This window comes from Callospermophilus lateralis, chromosome 14 (genome assembly GCF_048772815.1).
Source record: "Callospermophilus lateralis isolate mCalLat2 chromosome 14, mCalLat2.hap1, whole genome shotgun sequence".
Lineage (NCBI taxonomy): Eukaryota > Metazoa > Chordata > Mammalia > Rodentia > Sciuridae > Callospermophilus > Callospermophilus lateralis.
The window spans coordinates 91041052-91068682 of NC_135318.1; the positions used below are offsets into that span (position 1 = coordinate 91041052).

Sequence of the window (27631 nt, forward strand, 5' to 3'; positions counted from 1 at the left end):
GCAGAATGGTTTTGCAAGCATCCTCAGGAGGGCTGGAGCCTTCTTTGCAGGACGAGAGGGAGGTTGAGGCTGGATCCACTCATCATTGTTTTGGGAGAGGCTCCTTTTCCTCAGCACGAAGTTGGATTCTGTGTGAGGGTTCTTTGCATAAAATACGTTGGCCTGCGCTGGAATCCTCAGCTCTAGGGAGAGAGGGGTGTACAAAAAGAAGGTGGCACTCAGGAGGTGCTCCCTAGGACACCCCAACATCTGAGAGCCTGTGCCAGAAACAACCTGAGCCACACACCTGAGAGCTCTCCAATTCAGCACCAATACCAACAAAGACAGCCTCCACAGTCCTCCCTGAGGAAAAACTAGGCAGAGCACTTCAACAGACCTAATGTCTGTTCCTACCAAAGGTTTTGGACTCCAGAACATCCCAGGTCCTCTTGCATCTGCCAAAGCACTCCACTAGATTTACATCTGAAATCTCCCACAAAAGGCTCCTGTGCCGAAGATTCAGACCCCACAGGAGCCATCTTCATAGGTGGGTTTGGAGGGAAGCATTGGATGGTGAGTGCTCTGATGTCATCATGAAATTCCCATTCAAGATGAATACACTACTGGGAGGTGGGAGGGACTGGAAGAAAGGTTGGGTATGGTTGGAGGAAGACCTAAACAGGGTTGCGCCCTGGGCAATAGTACCTTGTTCCTGTTGGCTCCACTGTATCCTCATCCTCCAAGTAGAGGTCCTCCTTCTCTACTCTGACTTTCCCTCTTCTCCCTCTCTCCCAGCCTCGTTCTCTCTCTCCCTGTTTGGCAAGGACTGAGGAGCTCTCCACTGCCACACACTAAAGCGTTATGGACAGCCTCAGTGCACAACCAAAGAGAAAGCTATGAAACCCGGAGAAAAGGTCTAGGATTCCTCTTCTGAGTTATTTTCCTCAAGTATGGCCACAGTGAGGACAGGCTGACCAGCACGGATACCACATTAGAGCCATGCTTCTGCATTGGTGGAGCCCGCCTCCATGTGGACCAGACTCCAAAAATGGAGGCCACATTCCAAATGCTGCCCTACTGAGAACAATGGTTCCAAAGACCAGCAAAGGGACTGCTTCCCTCCAACATGGTGTATGGTCCAGTGGTGCCATGACCCCAAGTGGGGGAATACAACAGCCCGCTTCTCCTTCCTCTGAACACGTGTTTCCTGTCGCCCTCCTCTAACCTAGAGCCTATTCTCCATCCCTTCTGGGTTGGATGTGTGGATCTCTGCTATGAATTTCTAAGGCTACCAAGGCCCCATACAGACTTCCTCTTCCATAGACTCTACTAACATAACAGTACATTCAGATAGGAGACAATTGATCCTAGAACTAATAGGGATGGTGGTCTTCAGCATACATAGGCTGGGATAATGGCTGCTGTGGTGTTTGGCTAACAAAAACCAACCAACCAACCAACAAAAAAGCACTGGCATTATTATCAGATGAGCTTTGTGGCTGACGTGCTCAGCAAGCCCTCATCTGACTTTAGTTAGGGGTCATAACCTGGCTATTGTGATCACTCCTTGGCAAGTGGACTCAGATGCAGAAGACCATGGAATTTATGCAAAAATAGATGATTCAGGCTGTCTCCCAGGCTGAGTTTTCTTCCCAATTTCATCCTGTTACTGCTTGCTAGAATCCTGGCAATGCTCTGCCCAGGCAGTGGTTTTCTGATCACACAGAAGGCTTTCAATATTGCTGATTCAGTCCACAAAATGCCAGTTCCATCTTTAGCCCATGCATTCCCATGTTCCTCTGAAACCACTCCTATCCCAGACCATGAAGCATACTGCTCCTGGAAAGAGGCTTTCCTCCTCACTCCTCAATGATGTCAACTTTGGATGCCTGTTCATGTCCAGGGGAGGGCACCTGGTGGGGAGCCACAATATCCACTGGGGTATATCATTGGACCTCGAGACCTTCCACCAGCAGAAGTGCAGTTGGCTTTGTGCACGAACCCAACATACCTGTTGGAGTGTTCTTGGGGGTCAGAGACTACTCTTTGGTGCTAAGAGTTGACCTGAGTCCACATCCTGACCCTTGCTCTCTGCCACCTGATTGTCCCACTTACTTTGACGGTGAGAGATGATTTGGCCCAGCTCATATTCCTCCGGTTTCTCCTGATCAAGCAAGTGTAGCTCGAGGGCCCTGCGGATGACGACAGGAGCCCTATCGTGGCAGGTCACCTGGAGCAGCATGGGAGACAGGCCTTCAGGAAATGGGCCTTGAAGTGACTACTCAAGGACAGTGGGCAGGGGCATTCTGGAGGCACCTCCACTCTAAATACAAGGGCAACATCCATGACCCTACTACCTGAGGCTGACCTCCTGCTCATCGCGTGGGCTCTTCCCATAGGCTACTAGCCCAATCCTTGTACATAGGACTTCCTGGGCCTGCCATTGCTCTTTGTGGAGCTGACTCCTCTCAAAGTGAGAGGACCCCACTACCTGCATACAGATGCAATCTCATCCCACAAGTTTGGAGGAATGGGACAATAGCCACCAAGATCCCAGGTCTGCCCGAGGATGCAGGCGGCATTGGGAATGGCCTAGGCACAAAACCTAGAGGCTTTGGTCTGGATTGCCAGAGCCAAAAACAGACCCAGGAACATGACCACACACAGGAGTGCTGAAAGATAGCCACGAGAGCTCGTGGCCTCCAGAGGCTCAGTGCTGGCTGGGGTGCAGGAGGGCACCTCATCCGGCAACGGTGTTCATTGGGTTACCTGGACATTTGGTGTGCTTGCTCCACAACCATATCGACTCTGCAGAGAGACCCTCTCAGCTCCTTGTTCAAGGAACACGCAGAACCTCACACTGCTGTCCTCCTCCATAGAGGTCAGCATCCCATAGGGGAACCTGCAACCTAGGTCCTGTCCTATTCTCATCTGTCACCCATACCTGCCTCTGCTCTTCTGGACTGGATGCTGCCATCTGACACACAGACTCCCTCAGACATGGCGGTGGACAAGCTGCTGCTCTCCCTCATCTCAGCTCTAACCCTTCACACTGACCTCTCCCTTCTTGATTCCCATCTATCCTCCTGATCATCCAGAAGCTCCAAATTCAAGAGGGCATGAGTAGTCCATGGTATTGGACCAGTGTCTGTTCCCCACCCAGGTGTAAGCACCAGGGGACACCCCTGCTCCCAGGCTTACCAGGACAGTCTTGGCCAGCTTTGGACTTTGTGTTTCCAGGTGGACACGAATTAAGCAGGTGTCTCCCACCTTCTTGTGGGAAAGCGGCCTGGAGGACTTGCAGGTTGATTCTGAGAACTGTGGGAGATGGAACATCAGCAAACCCAGAAACAGAAAGCCACCCCAGCCTGTCAGTTGGCTCATTGGGCTTCTAGCACATATGTCCAGGTGCTGAGGCTTCTTATTTCCTCAGGTGGGAGTGGAATGGCAGCACAAGTACAGCTTGAATAAGGTAGGTGTTTACCTCCTTTCCCTTGACCTGGGGGCGTTTCTTCACGATGAAATATTTTATTCCCGGATTCATGGACATACACATGAGTGAGTGGTCAGGGACCTTGATTTCTGCAGAGCGAAGTGGAGAGAATTGTTAGGTGGCACTCAAGAATTATACCACAAAACACCCACAACCCCTGAGAGTCTCCACCAGGGCGAACCTGCACTGGATTGGAGAGCCCTCCTATCCAGCTACAGTGCCACCAAAGACTCCCTCAGTGATTCTTCCCTGGAGAAGATGATGTACAGGATTCTAAACCAATGGAAACAGCACCTTGGGCCCCAGAACTTCTCAGTGCAGGTTGGATCTGCCAAAGAGACACTGCTAGACTTTGAATCAGGATTGGCAAAGGCTCCTGTGCTTAGGCCTTTCTCCCCAGAGCAGCCATGCTCACACATGGGCATTCAGGAAAGCATTGAATGATGGGTGAATTCATCCACTTGCCCTTGATGAATCCACTCATGGATGAATACGCGGAGAGGTGGTATCCATCAGAGGTGTGTTGGGCATGGACATGGGAGGACTTCAGCAGGATGGTGCCCTGGAGAACTCTACTGTTTTCTAGGTTCGCTCTCCTCCCCCTTGTTTCTCATCATGAGCTGTCTGCTTGGTACTTTTATTCTGGTTCTTGTTCTACTTCTGGCTCTTCTTTCTGTCCTGCATCATCTTGTAGTTCTTTCTGGGTCTTTTTCTTGTTCTTACATGATTCCTTCTTGTTCTTCTTCTTGTGTATCTCCCTCCACCCTTCCTTCTGTTCACCTCCTTCTTTTTCTTCTTCTTCTTCCTCCTGCTCTTCATCGTGTGATCCTCTCCCCACTCAGGAGTGTCCTCTTTCTCCTCCTTCTCCTTCTCCTTTCTCTGGCAATGGTGGGGCGTCCTCTGAAGAGTTCAAATCTATCACACTCTTCTGCCCAGATGCAGCCTCTGTTCAGAACCCCAAGATGAAATCAGTTCTCAATCAATGGCCCGGAGTGAAACCAAGACCAAAGACAAGTGACTTCCTTTCTTTGTCATTGTCACAGTCAGGAAAGACTGAATAACAGACACCGCATTCTGGATAGGCTTCTACCTGTGGTAGTCAGCACCTCATCTGGACCAGGATTGCTAAAATAGATTCCACCTCCATAAAGCTTCCCCAATGAAAACAAGGTTTCCAAAATCTAGGAGAGGGCCAGCATCACTGCCACCCTCCTGCCATAAGGCATAGATGCCATCACACCTAGTGGGTTCCAGGCCCCCGGTAGTCCTCCATTTTGATGTCTGTTACACACAAACCTCCCCTGGTCTGGAGCCTGCTCTCAACTGATGCTTGGGTTGAAAGTGTCTGTTTCTGAAATCACCTTTGTAGATTCTCAGTTTGGTAATTCCATATCGACTGGCTTATTTTCGTACCAGGGATAAAACCAGAGGCACGTAAGCACTGAGACCATTCCCAGGCCTTTTGACTTGGGTACAGGGTCTCCCTAAGTTTCGGAGGCTGTTTGGAAATCCCCATCCTCCTGCGCTGCCTCCCAAGTCCCTGAGATTCGCAGACACTGCCCCTTGCCCAGCTCCTTGCACCACAGTCTTCCTCATGTGTAAGACAGAGCCAACCCAAATGAGGCGGTGTGTGAAAATGGGAAAACTCACTTACGTGCCCCAAAGATGGTGGGTTCTATTGTGGACAGGCTGGGATGGTGGAGGCTAGGAGTGTTGGGCTACAAGAAAGGAAAGAGCACTGGCATTTTGGATAGCTCAGCATTGTGGCCTCTGTTCTTCAGATGCCCTTCTTTATTGCTGGAATGAATAATAACCTGGCCATTCTGATACCTTCAGGAGATGGGCACCCAGGCACAGAGGACTTGGAATTGTTCCAAAAAGAACCCAAACAGGCTGTCCCCTGGCCTTGACTTCCTCTTCACTAGGTCCTGTTCCCAGTTGCTGCAATCCTGACATTCTTGTGAGTAGGCAGGACTTCTCATATCCTGGCCATGGATTGGGACCTGTGCTGCTTCTGTCCATAGCAATGCTGATCCAATCAGGACCCATGGTCTCCTCCTCTTCATTTGAAGGCATCATTATCAGTGAGCCATAAACCAAACTGATGATCGATTGAGCCTCTCTCTGCCTTGCCCCTCTCATCGATATTAGCTTTGCATTGCCAGACCGGGTCCAGGGGAGAACACATTTAGGGAGGTCCAGCAGCCCCCTGGGGCCTCATTGAGCACCTCCACCTTGGACACGCCCACCACTGCAGTTGGTTTCCTGCACCAGGCCCACCACACTTTGGTATTTTGGGGCCAAGGCCCACTTTCTCTTGGTTGTGAGTTATCCTGAGCCCACTGTGGATCATTTCTCCCCACTGTCTGATTGTCCAACTTACTCTCATTCTCAGACATCATTGTCAGCAGCTCAAAGTTGTCCACATCCTCATGCTGCAACAAATTTTGGTCCAAGGCCTTGCGGATGAGGCTCGTCACCGTCTCCTGACAGGTCACCTGGATCAGGGTGGGACAAATGTCATCAGAGAATGGGTTTTAGAGGAGTTACCCAGAAGACTGTGGTCAAACATTCAGGAGAAATCTCAGCTACATAGACAAGGGCACAATCTTGTTATCCTGCTACCTGAGTGTGGCCTCCATATACCCCCTGGGTTCTTGCAATGTGCTACTAGAACAATCCTGGTACAAATATCGGCCTGTACCTGCCATCTCCCCTCCCCCTGGGGAGTCACATTCCACTCAGGTCAAAGGACCAAACTGCCTATGCACAGACACACTCTCAACTCACTGAGATGAGAGCAATGGGCCAGGGATCTGCGCACCAAGTGTGCTCTGGGATGCAGGCTGCCTTTCTGGGTGGAAGAGGCAGATGCACTGAAAATTTTGGTCCTGACTGCCACTACACAAAACAGACTCAGATACAAGAGTGTGCACTTGAGTGCTTCATGATAGCCTGGAGAGGCCCTGGCCTCTGGAAGCTCGGTGCGGGTCTGGTTGTAATGATGTACTTGACTCAGCACTGGCAGGCACTGGACATGTCTCCTCTGCAGCTGGACACATGCAGCATTAGCGTGTCTACTGCACATCCACAGAAATTCTGCCAAGAACCCCTTTAGCTCCCTATTCACATACATGCAAAGGCTGACATTCCGAAGCTTTGGCATGACCCCCCAGGTGATCCCAACCCCAAATTCCCACACCTAGTCATGCTAAGGAGGTTCTCTTCCCTGCCACCAGGAACACATCCCCTCCTACCCATGTGACAAGTCACTGCCACCTCCTCTGCTCCAACCTCACTCATTGAGAATACCAAGTTCTAGGCACTGCAGCCTGCACCCTGGACATTTCTCTGACCTCATCTGCCCACAGCACTTCCGTCTGCACTTCTGGCCTGCAAAACCCACAATACACAGGCCCACTCACCGCTGGAGCTGAGCATGCTGATGCTCTCCCTCCTCAGGTCAAGCCCTTAAGATGGACCTCTCTCTTCTTTATTTCCCACCACAGCCCCGGGGTTGGCTGTGTCTCCTGCCTTCCACTGTGTGGACACCCAGAAGGCAGCCCTGCTGTCAGGCTTACCAGGATGCGCTTTGTCTCCCTCCGGCTCTGTCCCTCTAGGAGGACGTGAACAAAGCGGCTGTCTTCCACCTGCTCGCTGGAGTGAAGCAGTGAGGAGCTGCTATTGGTGACTTTCCTCATGCAGCACTCATTGCTTTGGGTGGCCTGGGGCAATGATTCTGCAGCCACTGCAGAGCTGCTGCTCACAGCTGCTGGGATCCCGGATGCCACTGCCACAGAAGGCTCCAAGAACTGTGGGGGATGACAACATCAGCAAAGCCCAGCAACTGCACCCCACCCAGCCTGGCAGTTGGCTCTATGGGCATTCTATAACATCCATCCAGAACCTGAGGTTCTTGTCCCCTTGGAGGATGTGGAGTGGCACCAGGAGTAAAGACTGAAGAAGGTGGCTGTTTACCTCCTTTGGCTTGACCTTGAACGACTTGCTGGCAGCTGTTTCCTGAAGCAGGAAGTTGTAATCCACGCTGGCATCCAGGGCATAATATACCTTCCCATCAGCAGGGATCCTCAGCTCTGGAGAGGCAGGGGCAGAGGCGTGGTAGGTGACACTCAAGGAATACACTACCCAACATCCCCACAGCTGAGAGCCTCTGCCAGCTCAGGTCTCACACACAGACCTGAGAGCCCCCGAATCCAGCTACTGTTCCACCAAAGACTCCCCACTGATTCCTCCCTGAGGACCCTCTATGCACAGGAGGTCCACTACAGGATCACCTTTCAAGGAAATAGCCCCTTGCACCCCAGAACCTCTTAGTTCACGTTGGACCCACCAAAGAGAAACAGCTAGACTTTGTATCTGGATTGGCCCCCAAAGACTCATGTGTTAATGGTTTTCTACCCACTGCAGCAATGATCACAGGTGGGTTTGGGGAAAAGCACTTGATGGTGGGTGCCTCCACCTTGCCAGTGGATTCATCCACTCATACAGGGCTACACTAATTTGAGGGGTATGGTTTGGAGGTGTGTTGAGCGTGGGTGGAGGATGTCCACAGCAGGGCTGTGCCATCTCTTGAGTTCCCCACTTCTGCATTTCCTCCTCATGAGTATAATTCTCATTCACATTTTTAATCAATTTATTGTTATACTTCTTGTTCTTCTTCATCTTCTCCTCATGCTTCTTTTTATAGTCATCTTGACCTTCTTATTCATTGTCTCCTCCTTCAACTTATTTTCATTTTTCTCCTTCTCCTCCTGATCCTCCTCGTCCGCCTCCTCCTCCTCCTTCTTCTTCTCTCTCTCTCTCTCTCCCTCTTCCTCCCTCTCTCTCCCTCTCTCTCTCTCTCTCTCTCTCTGTCTTTCTCTTCTCTTCTCTTCTCTCTCCCCCCCCCCTCTCTCTCTAAGAAGAGTTTACAAGCCGTGAAGTGTTCTATTCTACCACACACTTCTCTCTAGAAATGGCCTCTGGTCCTAAGTGAACTCAGTTTGCAATGAATAGAAAGATTGGAAGCCAGAAATGATTCTTCATTGAACTGCTTTTCTCATGTACTCATCTAGGTCAGGAAAGGCTGCCAAAGTAGGCACCCTGTGGTTGTCTGTCTTCTTTGACACAAGACAAAGAAGCCTCTCTTCTTGGCCCCTCGTGGATAATAGCTTTGCAATGCCTCCTCAGGCCAAGGAAAGAACACATGATAGGCAGGTCCACAGCCCCTGGGGAACATGAAGGACCTGCAGATTTATGCCCCATCATTACACTTTGTCTTGTGCACAAGTCCCACCATACTCTTCCTGGGCATTTGGTGGACGCACACTGTGTTTTGGCTCCCAGTTTTCTTGAGCCCACTGTGACTCACTGCTCCCTACCCTCTGATGGTTCCACTTACTCTGATGGTTCGAGACAATTTGCAGAAGCTCAAAGTTTTCTGGATCCTCCTGCTGGAGCAAGTGTGCATCTAAGGCCCTGCGGATGATGACTGGAGTCGTGTCCTGGCAGGTCACCTGAGCAGGGTTGGAGAAAGCTCATCAGAGAGGGAATTTGGGAGTAGCTACCCAGAGGACAGTGCTCAAGGACAATCAGAGACAACTGAGCTCTCAACACAAGGGCACCATCTTGTTACCCTGCTACCTGAGGCCTTCATGTGATCATGTGGGGTCTTCCTATGTGCTTCTAGGCCAATCTTGGTACAAGAGTTTGCTTCAACCTGCTATGCCCTATAGGGACAAGGGAATAAGGACCAAAAGGCTTTGTACAGACACACTCTAGTCCCATCAAGATGGGAGGAATGGTTCAGTGGACTTCCATATCCCTGCTCTGGTCTGGGATGTAGCTGCATTTTTTGTGTGGACCAGGCACAAACCCTAGGTGCTTTGGTCCTGACAGCCAGGGCACAACACATACTAGGACTCTTTAATGACAGGCATGGAAGTTGCTGGCCTCAAGAGTGTCAGTGCTTGCTGGGGTGTCAGGAGGTTCGGACCCAGCAGGTGCAGTGGTTCAACATGGCTCCCCTGGAGGTGGACACCAGAGTCTCATGATGGATACTCCACGCCCAGGAAAATTCTGCAGAGAGACTCGCTAAATCTCTATTCACATACATGCAAACTAGGACACTAATGGGCCCCTACCCACCCTAATCATCCCACAATGGCTCCCTTCCCTTCAACCAGCAACATGTCCCCTCCCACACACAAGAAAATGACTGCCAACTCCTCTGCTTCAACCTCCATTGTTCAATATACTCCTCCTCAATACCAAGATCAGTAGAGGATGGCCTGTACTCTCGATATTTCTCTGACCTCCTCTGAACCCAGCACTCAGTCCTGCACTTCTGACCTGCACACCCCAAAACACACAGGCCCACTCCCACCCAGAACTGGCATGCTGCTACTCTCCCGCCTCTTTCTTCCTCACTTTCTCTTCTCCTTCCTGACCTTCCAGAAGCTCCAGTTCAAGAAGACAGGCCTAGTCCAAGGTGTTTGCTGTGGACTTGGTCTTCCCCAGTGTGGGCTCCCAAGAGACTCCCCTGCTCGAACACTCACCAGGATGCTCTTATACTTTGTCGGTTCATTTTCTAGGTAGACGTGAATGAGGCATCTGCCTCTCACCCGCTTATTGTACTGGGGCTGTGAGGAATACCGAGTGGAGACCCCTGATGTCCTGGGCTCCAGCTCTGCCCCTTCCCAGGGAGAAGGCTCTGGCTCTGGGGTTGGCTTAGGAGCCGTGACAGGAACTGAGCTTGTAGCTAGAGGAGAAAAGATGCCAACATGGCTGCCTTGCCCTGACCTTGGCACAGACAGACAATACCCCTGCTGCCAGGAAGACCTCAGGCCCTTAGCCCACACAAGACCTCTTTGCACACTGGGGTCACTTCCTGAGTGGACAGAGGCTTATCCTAATTTCCAGCCCAACACCAGGCATACAGACACCCCGCAGTGGGACAACAGTCGGACCTTTCCTCATATACCCTTAGGTACTCACCCCAGTCCGCCTGGCTCTCTGGCTCTGCCTGGCTTGATATGCCATCTTCAGTTGGGGCCTGGAGGCGGTGTGCTTGGTGCTCCAGATACAAGCCAACCAGCAAGAGCCACATGCATGGCAGCAGCAGCTGCAGACTCAGCGAGCCTGGAGGCTGATGGGAAGCCTCGGTGTAGAAGTTCACCCAGGTCCCCAAGAAGGAAGGTGAGGCACTGTGGGAGGCAGGTGTGGAGTCAGCAAAACCCTGGCCTTGCCTTCGCCACGGCCTCCAGAGCAAACCTCTGACCCGACACTCCTGAACCGTCCCTGGTTCTGAACACACCAGTCCACCTCAGACAAGACACAGTGGCTGTACGGGCAGGGACAGGACAGGTCGCTACAGACAAAGAACCTTCAACGAAGGAGCGTTAGATCCATGGTATGACCAGCTCTCCCCTCCTCTGGGCAGGCCTGACACTCTTCTTCCTCTTGGCTACTTGCTCTCCAACCTGGAATGCACCTTCCAGGAGTGTCTGTCCTCCTGCCCACTCTTCTCAGGGCTCAAGAGACACCTCCTCCCCTGGCGTGGGCTGCAATGCTACCTCATTCTCTGTGAGCTCTCACTGAGTCCCCCTGAGTAGCAGTGGACCTCTCTTTTCCCATGAGTGCAGGCCACATCTCTGTGGCCCTGGGGGAGGACAGGGAGGTGTAGTGTGTGGGGATCCATTGTCCCAGGGGCTTCCCCAGAGGACCATGACTCCACCTACAACTCCCTGCCTTACCCCTCCTACTGTTGAAGCCCCACACCTTACACTGCAGGCAGAAAACAGAATTGGGGAGAGCAGTCTTTCCTCAGCCTTCCCAAGTCAAATCACCTTGCAGGTCCCTATTCCGGAAACAAGGAGCCCACCCTCTTGACCCCAAGCCCATTCCATGTTGAAGTTGGTCCAGGGGTCCACCATATTCACTGAAGAGGACAACGTGCACTTATGCCTCATGGAGTCAGGGATGCAGTCTCATGTAGGATATGTACTCATGGCACCTACGGTTTTAGGCTGACCCCCATGAAAAGGGACACAATGGCAGTCATTTGCACCCCATTTTTCACTGAATTGTGAAACGTGACTGGAAACATGTCTTCACACAGTGGGTGCTTTCTACATGTTCATCAGTGAATGAGCCCAAACTGCTGATTCCCACATATTCCTGGGTGTGGGAGCTGCCATGTCCAAAGCCCCTGTCCAGCTATGTCCCAGCTAGGACGCTTTATCCCACTATGTATACTAACATGTCTTTATTAACCCAAAAGTGCTTTTCCCAAGGCCCGAGTTTTGAGACGCCTCTGGCACAGATCTACTTTCTTCACGAAGCCAACATCATACCAGAAAGACCACCTGGCCTCACTGAGTCCACCTGGGAATGAGCTCAGCGAACACCATTGAGCTGTGGTGCCTAGTGTGTGGGGACTGCTCTATGGACCTCTGTGGATCAGCTGGAGTCAGGATGGTTTCTCTGCGTGAGAGGGGGAGTTCATTCCCCTTGCAAGCCTGTGGCAGGCACCTCCAGGACTCGTCCCATTCGGGACTGACATTCCACTATGAGTGTGGTCCTCTATCTCATTAGGGATCACAAACCTTTGGGTCCCTGAGAGGTACATGGCAGCCCCAAGACCCAGGCATGAGGGGGCTACACACTTGGGCTTGGTGGTCTGGTGCTTACCTTGGGAACAAGAGATCCAGCACCTGCTGGGTGGGGATGAAATCCCAGGAGATGAACCCCATGTTGCTGCTGAAATGTAGATTCCTCCCACAAATGACAGGCAGGAGCTCATTCCTAAGCTGGTCCTGCCTGTAAGGTTCAAGGCTCTGTACCCTGAAGGGCTCCTCCGTGTTCTGATCATTTTCACCCTGGGTTGGGACCAAGAATGGTGGGTTCAAAATGGAAATGGTGACAAACAGAAAAATGACTTGTGCGAATACACTAGAGTCAAAGCACAATGGGACAGTTCCCATCAGTACAAACACACACACACACACACACACACACACACACACACAGTCAGAATAGGAGTCCTGGGCCATTCATCAGGGATCAGACTAGAGGGCCTGCTGGGCTCACCTGCCCTGTGCTACTCACTGTTTCTCTTGAGCTCCTCTGTGACAATTGCCAGAGGCTCTGGCGTCTAAGTTGAAGCCTCACCCACTGTAGCCACAAAAGGGCTAGTTGGCCCCCCTGAGATTCCTGGGAGCCTGAGGCTCGGCATTGTTTGCAACCACAGGAGAACATCCTTCTCACTCCAGTGGCTCCAACCAAATGAGCTTGGATGGCTTGGTCAGTGAGGTGGGTGCCTGGATACCAGGGTTCCATGTTCTGTTTGATCCATTGTCAAGGCAATGATGTCATTTCCTGTGCCCATACCTGACCCTCTTTTCACATAAGACAACTTTCAAAAGCCCTATGGGCTGCTGATTTCTCCTCCATGCCTACCCATATAAGGTGCGCATGTGTTCACCAACAACTACCCAAATACCCCCACCAGCATCTGCCCTGCTTGGTGCCACGAGAGTTCCAGCTTGGAGCCTTCAAAAGTGCATTCACAACCAGTCCTTCCCTCTCAGCAGCTTTTGGACCCTGGTCCCATCATTGTGCAACTCATGGTGTGCCCAGTCTTTTCTGGAAAGTAGGGTAGCATCTAATCTCTAGGGTTTATTGTGTCTATTGGCCCATAACACCCTCTATTCTCTCTGAAACCAGAGATGGGACTCACAGGTGGCTAAAGCACAAATGTAGAGATGGGACAATCACAAGAAGGAGAGAGACAGAGAATGTACCCTAACTCAATCAGGCCTCTGTCCCACACAGGGACGTGGCCAATGTCCGTCCCTTCGGGCTGCAGTTCCCACTCTACACCATGGCAAGTTGGAGGTGACTGAGATGCAGAGGCTGCTCCCCTCTGCCATACAACTTCCCAAGGCTTCTCCTAAGATTTCAAAAGGGCCAAGTGCGTCTAGTGTTGGGGTCTCACAGAGACTCCGAGGTACCACAGCATCCTGCTGCCCAGAACCAGTTCACCCCTCACCTCAAGGGGTTCAGCCTCTGGATTCATGGGAATTGAAGTGGCTACAGGTGATGGGATATCATCTCCAAGACTGAGTTATGCCAAGTCCATGACCCCTGCCTGCATCCCTGTCTCCAGCACCACTCCCCTCTCTCTCTTTCCTCCTCAGACCAAACAAATCCATTTAGCAAGTGTGTCCTGGGATAAAGACATGACAGTCACCCATCCTCTCATTACAAAAACACTGAGGCTCAGCCAACACGGATCCCACCAGGAACACAGGCATAAACTCAGACTCTGATCCTCCCAGCCGAGCCTCAGTGGAGCCTGGACTCCCAGCCTCCTGAGAAGAGGAAACAGAGGTGCCTAGCCGAGCCACCTTGGATGCAGCCGCACACAAACTGAACTTATCAATGCCTCTTGCTCTCAGTTGTGAGTAAGAGGGGAGGTGGTGTTTCACAACCCCGGACATCAAGTGCAGTCTCTAGGCTTTGGGCTGTGCCCTGGCCTCTCTCTATCTGCCCAGGCCCTCCAACTCACACTGGCCTTTTACCCAACTTCCTCCTAGGGCCAAACTCAATCCTGCCTCTCAATTTCTGCTGCCTTCCCCAACACACTGCTCCCAAAAATGAGCAGGGCTGGCTCTCTGAGATCATGCTGGTGCCAGCACAATGCCACCCCACTGACATAATTCTGAGTCCCAACCTAGGCACTCCAGCTGTCTTTGCCACACCTGGCCTGTTTGGGCTCTGGCTCTTGCTCTTTTCATTCATGTGCATGTGTTTTGAGGTTTTGTGTTTTTCCCACTGCAGAACTGCAGCTGTAGCAGGGTAGAGCTCATGAAGGTGACATTCTGACCCACTTCCAATCCCATCAGGACTGTTAACTGGGGTGACTGCTGGAACACAGTGATGAGTGAACACAAGGGAGGTGGTTGGACCCACCTTGCCTCTGAGTGGCTTCCTTTCAGGACAGGAGTGCTAGGGATGGGAGTCCCTGGCGTGGGATGCTTTGGACAAGGCGTGACCATGGGCTCTCTTTCCTGGCAAAAATGGCTCCACTCAGCAGGGAGAGCACTGTCATTCCTGGTGGCTAACAACAGCCCTGGACCCCAGAAAGGAACGCACACTCAAGATTTACGTCTGAGTGTGCGTGTCCTCGAGGAAATGAGGTCTCCTGATCCCAGGTGCAAAGGGGTAAGTCCTCTAATTCCAGGGGCCATGAAGGGACATCTGAGTTTCCCTTGTCCTTCTTTCCCTCTGCTGAAACCATGGTGTCCTCACACTAACCACAGTTAGGACCCTGGCCTTATTCACCAATGAGGATCATTAGGCTCCATAAAGGACAGTCTCTAAGATGCTCAGTGGACCAACACCCTCTGCACAGTGCATAACCCTATTCACTCAAGATGCAAGAGGATTTCTATTCAGGAAAACCAGGAAAGGGAGAGCCTTTCTCAAGGACACAAGGACATTAGTGAGTGAGGGAGTGATTAATGGATGGAGAACGATTTCCACCACCAACTTCCAGGAGCATATATGGCCCTTTGGGCACAGGTCCATACCCTTTTTTCCAATCAAGTTTTTCAGAGAAGTGAGGCTGCCTTCTAGATGGCACCTCTACACAGTAGGGGGTCTCCCACTTCTTCCACAGGTACGTAGTGGGCAATGGGCCTCCCACTATGTGCATCTGAGAACACTCTGTGGGCATCTGTAGTTTTTCAAGACCCTGGAAACCATGCGGGCACCCCAGCACCAGCAGAGCATTTCTGCACATCACAACAATCACCCCAGGTGGGAACTCTCCATTCCACTCTGTACTATGCCCTGCCATCTGTACTGATCAGTCCAACCCCTCTCCTTCCTGTTTCTTCATTATACTACCATGGTTCCCACACATGGATGCCAGGGTGCTTGTGGCCCACCCCAACCATTTGGGTTCCAGGAACAAATGACATAGTGGAACGTGTTTGGGAACTTCTGGATGATGGGAAGTCCCACCCTCCAGGTTTTCATCTTCAATGTAATGAGTACAGAGGGAGCCAGGAGGGCTCTGTCAGGTAGAGAGAGGTGGGAGCTGATGGAGTCTCAACTAAAGTGCCGAGGACTCTTGGTTCAGAGCTGGTGTTATGTGGAATTGTTGAGAGACGTGAAGAAAACCCAGCTCACTGTATGCAGAGACAGCAGATGCCCTCACGTGGTCAGGCTGCTGTGCTTCTCAGAGCCCTAAGATGTCCCATGGGTGTGGAGGTGGGGAACCCATGTGCCAGCCCAGGCTGCTCCTGAGCACCTCTACCTGGATTCGAAGCACATGACTCTGCATCAGAGTCATCAAATCAATCGGCCCTTACCCCCAAAGCTCTCTCAAAGACACTGAGGTTCCAATGGCTCTGGACTTGCCCTTTCCTCTGGGATTCTGGGGGCCCATTAATTAGGAGGTCACAACAATTCTCAGCACACAGGCTGAGCCCACTGAGATCCTAGGAGTATCCAGGCAATTCTTCTATTTATAGTCCATCATGACCCACGACACTGTGGACACATATTGCACTCACCTAAAGAAACCACCAGGCCCAGGGCCTTCGTGCCACTGGCCTGCAGAGACCTGGAGGAGGAGGCAACCTATAGGCTGCGTGGAACCAAAGACCCTAGATCCTGGGATCTGAGCTGGACACACAGCTCATGTGCACACAGTCACCACTGTCACTGAGAGTGCAACTGAAACACCCGCAGAGTTGGCAGTGGACCTGGTATCTCCACGAGTGGGGGTGAACTGCATCCCTTGAAAATGTTCGTGTCCAGAGAAAGGCAAATTTTGTAGGAAATCACTTATCTCAGATTCTCAATTATCAGGTTCTTAAAAAGATAAAGTACAATGTTCTTTTCCTGGGCCTCAAGGGCACTAGAATTCAGCATTGATGGTAGGAGTATGTCCACGAGAGTTCTGGAGATGCAGGGTGGTGACGCCTATACACCAACATGAACATGCTTAATGCCACTCAACTGTGTACTCCAAAATGGTTTAATTACAAAACGGATGTTTGGTGTCAATTACCACAATGTAAACATGTGGGAGACTGCTGATTGACTCATCTTAGCATAGTTTGTGTTGTGATGGCAGAATACAAGACACTGGGTAATTCATAGCACAGATTTTATTTCTCAAACTTGGGAGGCTGGAAGACCAAGACCGGGGACCAACTTGTAAGAATGTTCTTGTTGTGTCCTTCTGGGGAAGCAGGTGAAACAGGGACAAGGGCTGCTTTGAGAAGCCCTTTCCCAGGGAAGGAGAATCCATGGCCTAAGCAAATCTTCAAGTTCCCACCCGCTAACACATTATAATGAGAGACAGAATAGAATGACAGCCCATGCTCCCCAGAACATCCCAACTTCTTGGCATGAGTCCATTTCTGTAACATTTCACAAGTCATGATTTTGGATAAGACAAGAGTTAAGCTGAACACAGGAGAAGAGGGCTCCCTTCTCGGCTGCTGATTGCAGTGTTGCATGTGGCCTTACAAGCCATCACTGAGGTTCTGCACAACAGCTCCGACTGCCCCCCTATCACATCCCCATGAGGCTGACTCACAAACAAGTCCTGAACACTCCCAAGTCCAGAAACCAGAAATGTTACAAGAAATCCAAGGGAGATTTGTTCAAAGTCCGCCCAAAACACCAGTCCACACAGGCTCAAGTCTCTTACAAAAATGCCAGAGTATTTGCATCTAAATGCTGCATATCTTCTTCCTGTAGCACTTCCATTATCTCCAGATGACTTCTGACACCTAATACAAGGAAAGGGCAGTGTCATTCTCTGTAACACTGTAAGATCTAGGAAACAAGGAGGAGAGAAGTATCTGTCCAGAGAGACACAACTCCTTTCCTGATAGTTTGGATTTCCAGCTGGTGGGGACCATGGATGCAGAAGAATGGGTGCAGGGTCAACTGCACTTTCTTGCTTTGCATTGAGGGGAGGAAACACTGCAGCCAGGATGAGGGCTTCTAGGAGCTGATATCCTTCAATTCAACATCTGGACACATCTGACCTTCAGGCTGGAAGACTTAAGAGCAGGGGATCCAAGGACTTGCCTACTGTGGAAGGAATCCAAAAGAATAACTTAAAGGACATCAAAGAGGTTCAGGAGGGAGGGAGGGAGCCAACCCAATTGTCTAGACCACTTTTAGAGGTCAGGGGGTGGGTTCCAATGCAAAACACCGCAGTCCCATGGAGAATTCTGCAGTGTGTTGGTGATTAAAGACAATGTGTGAATCCAGGGGTCACTAGGCCCTCTCAGTCATAAGGAGGGAACTTGCCATAAAGGAACTAGGACAAGGATGAGAAGAAGGCTCAGTGGGGAGTGATCTGAAGAAAGGAAAGTGTACTCATTAGAAAAAGTGTTCCCCGAAAATTCTTAGCCAGCTAAAAGTCGTATAAACTTATGTGGAAAAAGAGTCTTTGTACAGTGATGAAGCTAAGAGCTCACATAATGAAACACAGCATCAACCAGGCCCAAATCTAATATCTTACATTCTTGTAGGAAGAGGGGAGTCTGGACCCAGAGACCAGGGAGACTTGGGGATAGAGTCTATGTGAGGTTGGAGCCAGGATGGGATGCCCATATGGGAACCACAGATCGTGGGCAACAGTCGGAGAGTGGGCAAGTGCTGGGAGAGTTGGGGGGACAGTCCCCTTGAAACCTCGGAGGGGTTATGGCACTGGGACAGCCCAACACCTACTGTGTTGAGCCTCTGGAGCTCAACGGAAGACACGTCCTCTGTTGTTGGCCACCCAGTTAACAGGGTTTGGTTGCAGCAGCCTAGGACCCAGCTGAAGGTCTGAGCATGTTGGCCATGCAGGGTGGATCTGGACTGCAGACACCCTCATCAGAGACTGTAGGGTCTCAGCCCTGAGGCAAGACAAGCACTAAGTCAGGCCAGGTGGGGAAAGGTCTAGGCACACACTCTGGGGGCTGGTGCCTGTGTTACTGGGAACACTTCTGATCCCAATTCCCTGATCTGCTGCCAACACAGGCTACAGAGGAGGGTACAGGGACACAGATCCCAGATCTGCCCCACTCAGTGGGCCCAGGCCAACACCACACCCAGCAGCCTCGTGCCATGCCCAATGAGTCTCGAAGCGGCCCTCTTCCCATCCTGAGAGCTCTTCCCTTCCTCATGTGCCACTACCTCCCTACTGTCTCTGGCAATATCTACTCTGTGAGATGACGACATCCGTGGGTACTGCTCTCTCACTTGGAAAAACCATTTAGAATTATCTTGAAAAGGTCTGAAAATTCAGAACCCTCCCGCCCAGTCTTGGGACTGCTGGCCAATGCTCCAGTTCTCCCTCCCTCCAGGCATATGGCAGAATGGTGTGTCCTCAGGTCTCTGAGGTTACACGTGGCCATGTGACCTGCTGTGGCCAACGGAACTTTTGTTAAGCAGAAGGGGTGTGTTGCTTCAGGGGGAAGTGTAACAGCCAGATTCACCAAGTTGCCTTTCCCTGGAAGCTCTGGAAGTGAAGCCTTTACTGGCCCATCTTTGAGAGCCCAACACACAAGGAGACTTGTGCTGACCTCGCGGGATGCACAGCAGGAAGGAAGTCCCTGTGTTGAGGTGTTTCCAGCCCTTCCTGACTGACACACCCCCAGTGAGGTCACTCAGACGTATTCTCTAGAGAAACCTTTACAGGTCTGAACACTACCTGGATGTTCACAGCACCATCAGGTGTAAGAGCAAAGACAATAACAACTAGAACCCAAACACCCCCTGACAGGAGGATGAATGATCACGTCACAGAATATCCAGTCAGTGGACTGCGCAGTGATGGAAATGAATGAACCACAGCTTCATGTGTGGCCATGCTGTCTCTTCAGAGAGGGGAGGCTCACCAAGCTACCGGAAAGTACAGGAAGTATGAAGTATGAGCCCCCTTATATAAAGTTACAAGATCACACAAAACTAACCCATGTATCAAGTCAGGATACCTACAAGTGTGTTAAAACACGACGAAAAGCAAGGTGGCCACACTGGAATCCCAGCAGATCAGGAGGCTGAGACAGGAGGACCGTGAGTTCAAAGCCAGCCGCAGCAAAGAGAGGCGCTAAGCAACTCAGTGAGACCCTGTCTCTAAATAACATACAAAATAGGGCTGGGGATGGCCAAGTGTCCCTGAGTTCAATCCCCATTTCCAAAAAAAAAAAAAAAAAAAAAAAAAAGCAAGGCAGTATAATTCAGGAGCATGGTTCCCACAAGGCAGAGATGGGAAACATGATCAGAGAAACAGAAGGGGTCTCTCAGGCATGGAGAATTCTGTTTTGTTGTTTTGTGTTTTTTGGTAACAGGTGGCAGGCATATCGTGTTCATTCTGTTATTTACACTTTACATTCATAGCACATACTCTTATGCACATGGAAGATTTCATATTAGAAACCAGCCACAAAATGCCATACCTGTCATAAGGAAATCTTATTAGGGTGCTGTGTATTCTGTTGTTGACTCCCCCCCCCGCCACCCTTTTTTTTTTTTTTTTTAAGTAGAGAGAAGGAGGTAGGAAAAAAGTAATAATAAAATCCAGCAGAACAAATGACCCATCAAATGCTCAGGGATACAAATGACTCAAATTGGCAAAGCTGTTAATTGGCTGCTGATGTACAGGGGGGATGATTCTGGCTCTGATGGAATCGTTGACAGGAAGGGTACCAACAACGAGTATTTCTAACAGCTGGGCTGGATCAGCCAAGAAGCTACCGCTGGTCCTTACAGCGCTGGCCTGAGAAAGTGAAGAACAGTCTGTGTTACTTCTTCCTGTGTTCTGCATGATTCCATTTCCAGGCTGAGGTTCAACATCTCGACTGCACAGGCTCCCGTCTCTCCATTCCACTTAGATACCTGTGAGTTCAACAAATATTTATCAAGAACCATTATTCTGGTGCTGGAGGCAGAACAGAAAGGACAAAGACCTGGGACCTCTCTCCTAGAGCTCCTGCTCTGGTTCTCTCTAATCAGATAAAGCTACCAAAAGCTGCCACCAGACAAAGAGTGGCAGGTGCTATAAAACAAAGTGGAAGGCAGTACAAGAGGATCAGGTGACCAGGCTTCAGAGCAAGGGAAGGGGCAGGTTTCCAGGAAGTGGAGCTCAGGCTGAGATCCAAGGGTAATGAGAAGTTGCTGGGCAGCCGGGGAGACAAGGACATTGATGCAGAGGGGACAGCTGGTGAAAGTCCCGGCAGAGAAACCTGCCTGCCACTGGAGGGTCCGTACCTAAGAGCAGAAGGCGGAGGAGAAGCAGCCTGAGACCCAGGCAGGGTCAGCTCCTGCGACTCCAAGAGCATGACAATATGTTCATGGCTGCTTTTTAATACAACCGAGAAGAGTTTTCAAAACTAGAGAAAATCTGCTGGAATACTGTCAGGTTTACTACAATCATTTTCAACGAATTCCTCCTTCACCCACTGCCACCAGAATGTGGAGTCACAATCATAACACCCTTGCTCCTTGGCTGCTAGGAAATAAATTCTTTAAAAGATACCACAAAGGGTTAACCCAGGGTTTCCACTCTTCTCAAGGAGTCCCAATCAGACTGAAAGAACTAGCCTTGCTACCCACATAAGAGGTACACAATCTGTACCGCTTATGATGTCCTGGAGTGACACAGTGTATGCCTCCTTTGATTGTCTAATTACAGATACGGGGCCTCTATTACACTCTCATTAACTACAATTCTCGGAAACCTCAAAGTGTTTCTTAAAGGTTTATCAGTCCTTAAAGGTGTATCACTTATTTTACCCATTGCATTCTTCAGTTTTGTGCATCTAAATTCAAACTACTTCCTTTATTTGTGATTTCTTCCTTATGGTGCTTTGGGGAAACAAGACCAAAGCAAGGAAGACTTCAGAGCCAACACCTGGGACTCCTGCACAAGGCCCCCAGCTGTGGTGTGGAGCCAAAGACTGGTTGACATGAAAGGCACCAACAAATGCAGCTACCTGAGCAGGACTCCAGTCCTGCTGGAGGTTAGAACCCCTGTTAGTTTTGTTAACTGGTTACAAAACCAGCTAACAAAAGCAACAGCATGCTGGGCTCTACCAGTTTCCAGCCTTCTGACAAAGTCATCCTGAGCAGGCTTGGGAGCTCACAGGAAGCCCCTAGTTTTGGGGACCTGACTCCAAAGGCAGAAGACAATTCACGTTAGGCACAGCATGGGCTGTATAATCAACGCATGAATAAATGCCAGGTGAAGTTCTCTATTTATATGGTCAAAGAAGCCCAGTACCCAAATCTTGCAAAATGCCCGTTAGTTGGCCATTGGGCAATACTTAACCCAATGTGCTTTTAAATATTTAATCTTTTAATTATACTTGAGAAACACACACTTTCTATTAGATAAATGATTATTTCTTGTGTCCCTCACTACAACACAAACTTCTTTACATCTTTATTCCCAGAAGCCCTCATGTCATTCACCTTTGTTAAATATTACTTCGTTTTTCTTTTTTCAAACCAACCAGATGCCAAGCACAAGTTATGCTCTCAATGTTTATTGTTTAATTCTAAACTTTACTTTAATTGGAAGCTTCATGCACTCCTAGTGGAAAGAAAAAAATGGCAAAGCCTAATGGGGAACAGTTTCTAACCCTCCAGAGCAACTGTCAGCATCGCCCCATCTTGAGGCCGAGTCATAACTAAGGCGCCAAGAACTGAGTAAACGAGCCCCGGGCCTCTCAATCCAGATTTGTAACCAACAGCCTCACCTTGACTCAAAGCCAGCATTACCCACAATTTTCCACTACACCATCTTCCTCCCTTGACCCTAATTGTTTAGGGAATCGTTTAGCCCATCACTGGTTCAAATGCAATGATGAGAATGAGGGTTGAAGTTACGCTTTCTGCAAACATCAATAGTTGATTCATGTTATAACTTCACAGTGGCCATTCTCTTAGGGCAAAGAGTTGCAAGATTATACAGGCATCAGGCATACACGTAATCGGACACTGAAAAATAAAATCCTTCAGAAGGCACATCTGAACAATGATATTTGGTCTTTAGAGTTACACTTATCCCATCGTGAAGAGCTTCAGAGAGCTGTTGGGGAGGGAGGGCTGTGGCCTGGGTGTTCTTTCTGTCCACTGCCTCCCACACACTAACTTCTCCCTCTCTTTGTTCTCTCCGAGCAGACCGAACATTTATAAGAAATATTCCCACGGGCTGGAGACTGTGAACACTGGATAACTGTACTTCCTTCCCAGTGGAGCAAAATTGCTTCTGTCTACAGAACTTTGGAAACACCTCATAATACTGAACACACCACACTCCAACCTGAGGGCGAGGTGGCAGTCTCAGTTCTGCCCAGAGCCCCGGGTTGCATTTTTCCAGTCAGGTCTCCCTCCTGCCCTCCCCAACACCCCCACCCCCCAAAATAAGGAATTAAAAAGGGGATCTCCCAAGAATACGAGGAAGAGCGGTAAAGCAGAAGCAGAGGACCAAGCATGAGGAGGTGGGGAGAAAAAGGGGGAAGAACTGGGAAATAACATGGACCAAATTATACCATGTGCATTTGTGAATATATCACAAGGCATTCCAGTTTTATATGACTATAATGGACCAATTAAGAATAAATTTAAGGGGCTGGGGATATAGCTCAGTTAGTAAAGTTCTTGCCTCACGTACACAAGCCCTGAGTTCAATCCGCACAAGTCCCTGAGTTCAATCCCCAGCACCACAAATAAATAAATAAATATAAAAAATTAAAAGACTAATAGTATGGAGGAAGGGTAGGGAAGAGGACTGTACTAGGGATTGAAATGTATAAAACGATGTTCTATGCATCTTTGAATATGTCAAAATGAACCCCACTGTTGGTTATAACTACAATGCACCAAAAATTAAAAATTTAAAAATTAAAGAAAAAGAAAGAGGTTCCAAGAGACGGCAAGGTTAGCCTGTCTGTGCCTGGCCACCTGAGAAGTCAATGCCATAGTGCTCACAATACTCCCCGCCCCCTCAAAAGCAGGAGCTACAAGGGAAAAAAAGAGAGAGAGAGAGAGAGAGAGATGGAGGAGGAGAAGGACTCTGTTTCCCACCCCCCACCCCTCCCGCTTCCCACAGTGGTCAGACTGCCAGGTAAACAGGAAGCAGAGAGGAGACAGGGGATATTACTGTTCCATTCCATCAGCTCAGCCTCAGTTGGTAAAAGCTGGGCCTCTGCACCCATCCAACTTTAAGGAAAAAGTGAGATCTATCATTTATATATGCATTCATCCATCTCTTCATCCTACAAGTGTTTACTGAAAGGAGAAATACTGGGGAACGATATGGTCCAACTTATACTGGTACACTGTGCGCATGTAGTAATATGTAACGACAAATTCCACTAGTATATATAATTATAATGCACCTATAAAAATGTGCTGGCACATGCCTGTAATCCCAGCAATTTAAGAGGCTGAGATAGTAAGAACATAAGTTCAAAGCCAGCTTCACCAACTTTAGCAATGCCCTAAGCAACTTAACAAAACCTTGTCTAAAATTTTAAAAAGTGGGGGGGTTGAAATTGGGTTCAACCTAGAAGCAAACACACACACACACACACACACACACACGAAAAAAAAGCCCTGAAAAATGTTGACTCAGCATATGTTATATGCTAGGCATCATCATAGATAAAATACCTGCCCTCAGAAATAGGTAATTAAGTTTAGAAAAACTATGAAGAAAATATGTAAGTATATTACATGTTAGAAAGTAAAAAAGTTATGGAGAAAAATAAAACTGAGAGGTGTATAATGAGTGTGTGTGTGTGTGTGTGTGTGTGTAAGTAGATTGGCAAGTGATAATCCTCAATGAAATAAAAACTTATATTTCTGAAGTTGGGTAATTCATATCACAGTAGACTTCAGACCTTATGTTTAAACTTCTACCTGAGAGCAAATTTAGCCCTTCAAAAAAAATATACTTTTTGATTACTGCACCCTCACATTTTATTTCCAACCCTTCTTTGCTCCCTCCATTTGCTTGCCTCCAAAGAACAGTAACCCAGAATGGAAGCACAATCTTACAATCCTAACTACTCAGGAGCATGAGGCAGGAGGATCACAACTTCAAAGAACCCAGACAATTTAGGGAGACTTTACAGCAAAAAATAAAAAAGGACTGGGAATGTAGTTCAGTAGTGGAGTGCTTTCCTTGCTTGCTGGAGATGCTACGTTCAATCCCCAGCAATGAAAAAAAAAAAAACTAATCGGTCACAATGTTTTTTCTAATTCAGTTCCCACTATTTTCATAAGCTAAATCCAAGTTTTAAACTCTTAAGTTGCCAAAAGTCTGTCACATTGGATTTCCATATTTTCCTAAAACCACCAACATGAAGCTGCCCTGTGGCCAATCAGTCTTGACTTTACAGCATCCATAAGTGGCCCCAGGAAGACTAGCACAACGGTGATACTGTAGGTCTGGGTGGCTCACCTGACACAGCCATGCCACTTGCCTCAGGGCTAAATGCTCAAAGGTCAATATCAGGCTACATAGGAAATGTCATCCTTGCACAATCAACAGGAGGTGGTTCTGGGTCTCTAAGAAATAAAGCAAATTATCTTCCTCTCCCTCTCTCTCTCTCTCTCTCTCTCTCTCTCTCTCTCTCTCTCTCTCTCTCATTGTTGTTACTGTTGCCTTTAAGAATGTTCTGTTGGGGCTGGAGATGTGGCTCAAGCGGTAGCGCTCGCCTGGCATGCGTGCAGCCCGGGTTCGATCCTCAGCACCACATACAAACAAAGATGTTGTGTCCGCCAAATACTAAAAAATAAATGTTAAAATTCTCTCTCCCTCTCTCTCCTTTCTCTCACTCTTTCTTAAAAAAAAAAAAAAAAAAAAAAAAGAATGTTCTGTATATTCACAGCAAGTTCAAACCAAGAAAGACCAAAGCCTGGCTATTACAACATGAGACCTGCCTGGTTAGACAATGCAAGGGCAAGGGGTCCATATCAGACAGAATTCATTACAGGTAGACCCTGGACACCAGAGTCAGAAACAAGAGGGCCTGAAGCAAAGCACAACCAGGTACTATACGAGCAGCTTTGCCCTCCACATCTAGAGCCTGCCTGATGTGGATAACCTGGAGGCGACAGGCCTTCATTCATCTGCCCTCATAGATCTTTCTTAAAGCAGCACACAGAATGTGTAGGACAATCGTCCTGTGCATCCTACTTTGAAAATCTCCAAGCCCTATACTCACCCTTGACTACTGTAAACCAGGTACCCTACTTAAGGCACCATAAATTAAGATACACTACCATCAGTGAACAGGGCACAAACCCCTCTCCAGCCTCTTTGCCTCTGCTGGGCCCTGTAAAGCTCCACCAAGCTCCATTTCCCAAGGGCCAGGGTACTAGGCACCACTGCGCAGCTCAGAGTCCCTCCCAGGCCCCTATGGCTTCCTGCCTCCTGCTACATCTGCTACCCACCAGGACCACTGATCCCCCACTGCCTCACCCCACTTCCATCCAGAACCCTCCACCGCCCCTTCCACCTAGAATCCTGCCAACTCCTACCCACTCCTGGGGTCTCTGTCAAGTCTCCCTCCTCTAACAAAACAAGCTGCCAGCTTTCTCTGAGCTTAAATTACCAGAGGTAATTCCTCTTGAACTTTTGGTTTTGTCATGTTGGTCCATTTCCCCTACTTAACAAGACCTGGATAAAGCCTTCCCCAGACTGGCCCATGAGTCATGAACAGTTAACCTGGGAACCCAATCCTGGTCCTTTGACTTTTCCAACCTTGCTTTTCTCTGTAGGAAGGCTGTGACAAAAGGTCACTATTATTCAGATTTTGCAACTGGAAAATTTCAGATAGGTCCCCTAAGTACAACCGAATTTTCCTTCATTGATCTGTTTAAACAGACATTCTAGCAAATGCAAGCTGGCCTCAATTTCCAAAAGCTTTGGATCATAACTTTTAGGAAAAAAAAAAAAAAAAAGCCTTGTTTTTCATCAACTTCACAAGCCTGAGGTTTCTTTGTCTGGTTTTGGTTTTTGTTGATTTGTTTTGTTTTTCCTATCATTCCTCAGAAGACAGTGAAGGGGTGGAACCTATGCTTATTTTTGCTAAGATCATAAGCTTGGGAATCACACTGCCTCAGTTTCCCCTAGGCAAGAAGAGACAGTCCCAGGCCCACACACCAGACTTCCCAAGCTGCGCCTCACCATGAGCTGGCCTCGAGTCCCTGACCGCGTGACACCACCTGGAGCCTCAGCCACGTCCAGATGGCCAAGTCCAGGCCTGCCCTGAGGCCCCGCTGTCACCTGGCAGCCAGTACAGAGGTCCACTGTCCTCTCAGGGGGCATCCACCCACCGTCCCCACTCCCGCGCGCCCTGTGGCCAAGCTCCAGTTGGCGTTTCTTCTCCAATTCCTGGAACCTAGTCTGACCTCCAGGTGCTCACCCGGCCAGGTGGCAAAGACACCTGCCTCACCAGGGAAAATGCACCAGCCCGCGAGTCCCTCTGGCTCAACCTCCTCGGGAGCTTGCACAAGAAATGAGAAGAAAGGAAACAAACCCGAGGCAGGGCCGTCCTGGCCCGGTGTCTCCCGTGGAATCGCCACCTGCGACTCAGCCCCGGGCTGGGAGCTGCGGGCCCGGCAGGGAGCGAGGCCCGGGGCCCGGCCCACCCCAGCGAGCGCCTTACCGGTGAGACGACCGCCCCCCTCGCCGTGCCCGCGGCGCCGCTGAAGGATGAAGTAGCAGCTGCTCTTCTGGGTCACCCAGAGCTTCAGGGCGTTCTTCAGCAGCACCTCCTCGGGTTTGAGCCACATCGCGGCGATCCGGCCGCGCTCGAGGGCCCCGGGTCACATCGCCGCGGCCACCGGCCGCACCGGGCCCAGCGCTCTGGAGGAGGCGGCGGCGGCGGCTGCTCGTGGGAAACCGCAGACCCGCCGGTGCCCAGCGCTCGCAGTCCCGAGAGCGCAGCGGGAGCAGCTTGCCCCGCGCACCCGGCGCAGCCCACGCGCGGCCCCGCCCCCGGCCCCGGCCAGCCCCGCCCCGGCCCCGCCCCCGGCCGCCCAGGCCCCGCCGGCTCCCGCGGCGCCTCCCGGGTTTCCGCGTCCCGGCCGCTCGGGCTCACAGTTCCGGAGTGGAGGGAG

General features: G+C 50.0%; 1 protein-coding gene across 1 annotated transcript; it reads right to left on the bottom strand.

Annotated features, from left to right (window-relative positions):
* Positions 1 to 14: 14 nt before the first annotated feature.
* Positions 15 to 27469, bottom strand: LOC143379860 (uncharacterized). The gene is made up of 11 exons (XM_077105172.1): positions 27178 to 27469; positions 12164 to 12351; positions 10469 to 10677; positions 10030 to 10232; positions 8874 to 8988; positions 7451 to 7566; positions 7054 to 7284; positions 5856 to 5970; positions 3464 to 3561; positions 3181 to 3297; positions 15 to 182 (listed from the first exon to the last, which is right to left on the bottom strand). Exons 2-11 carry the CDS (start codon positions 12223 to 12225, stop codon positions 177 to 179), a joined length of 1272 nt encoding a protein of 423 aa, XP_076961287.1. The 5' UTR covers positions 12226 to 12351; positions 27178 to 27469; the 3' UTR covers positions 15 to 176.
* Between the last annotated feature and the right edge of the window lie 162 nt (positions 27470 to 27631).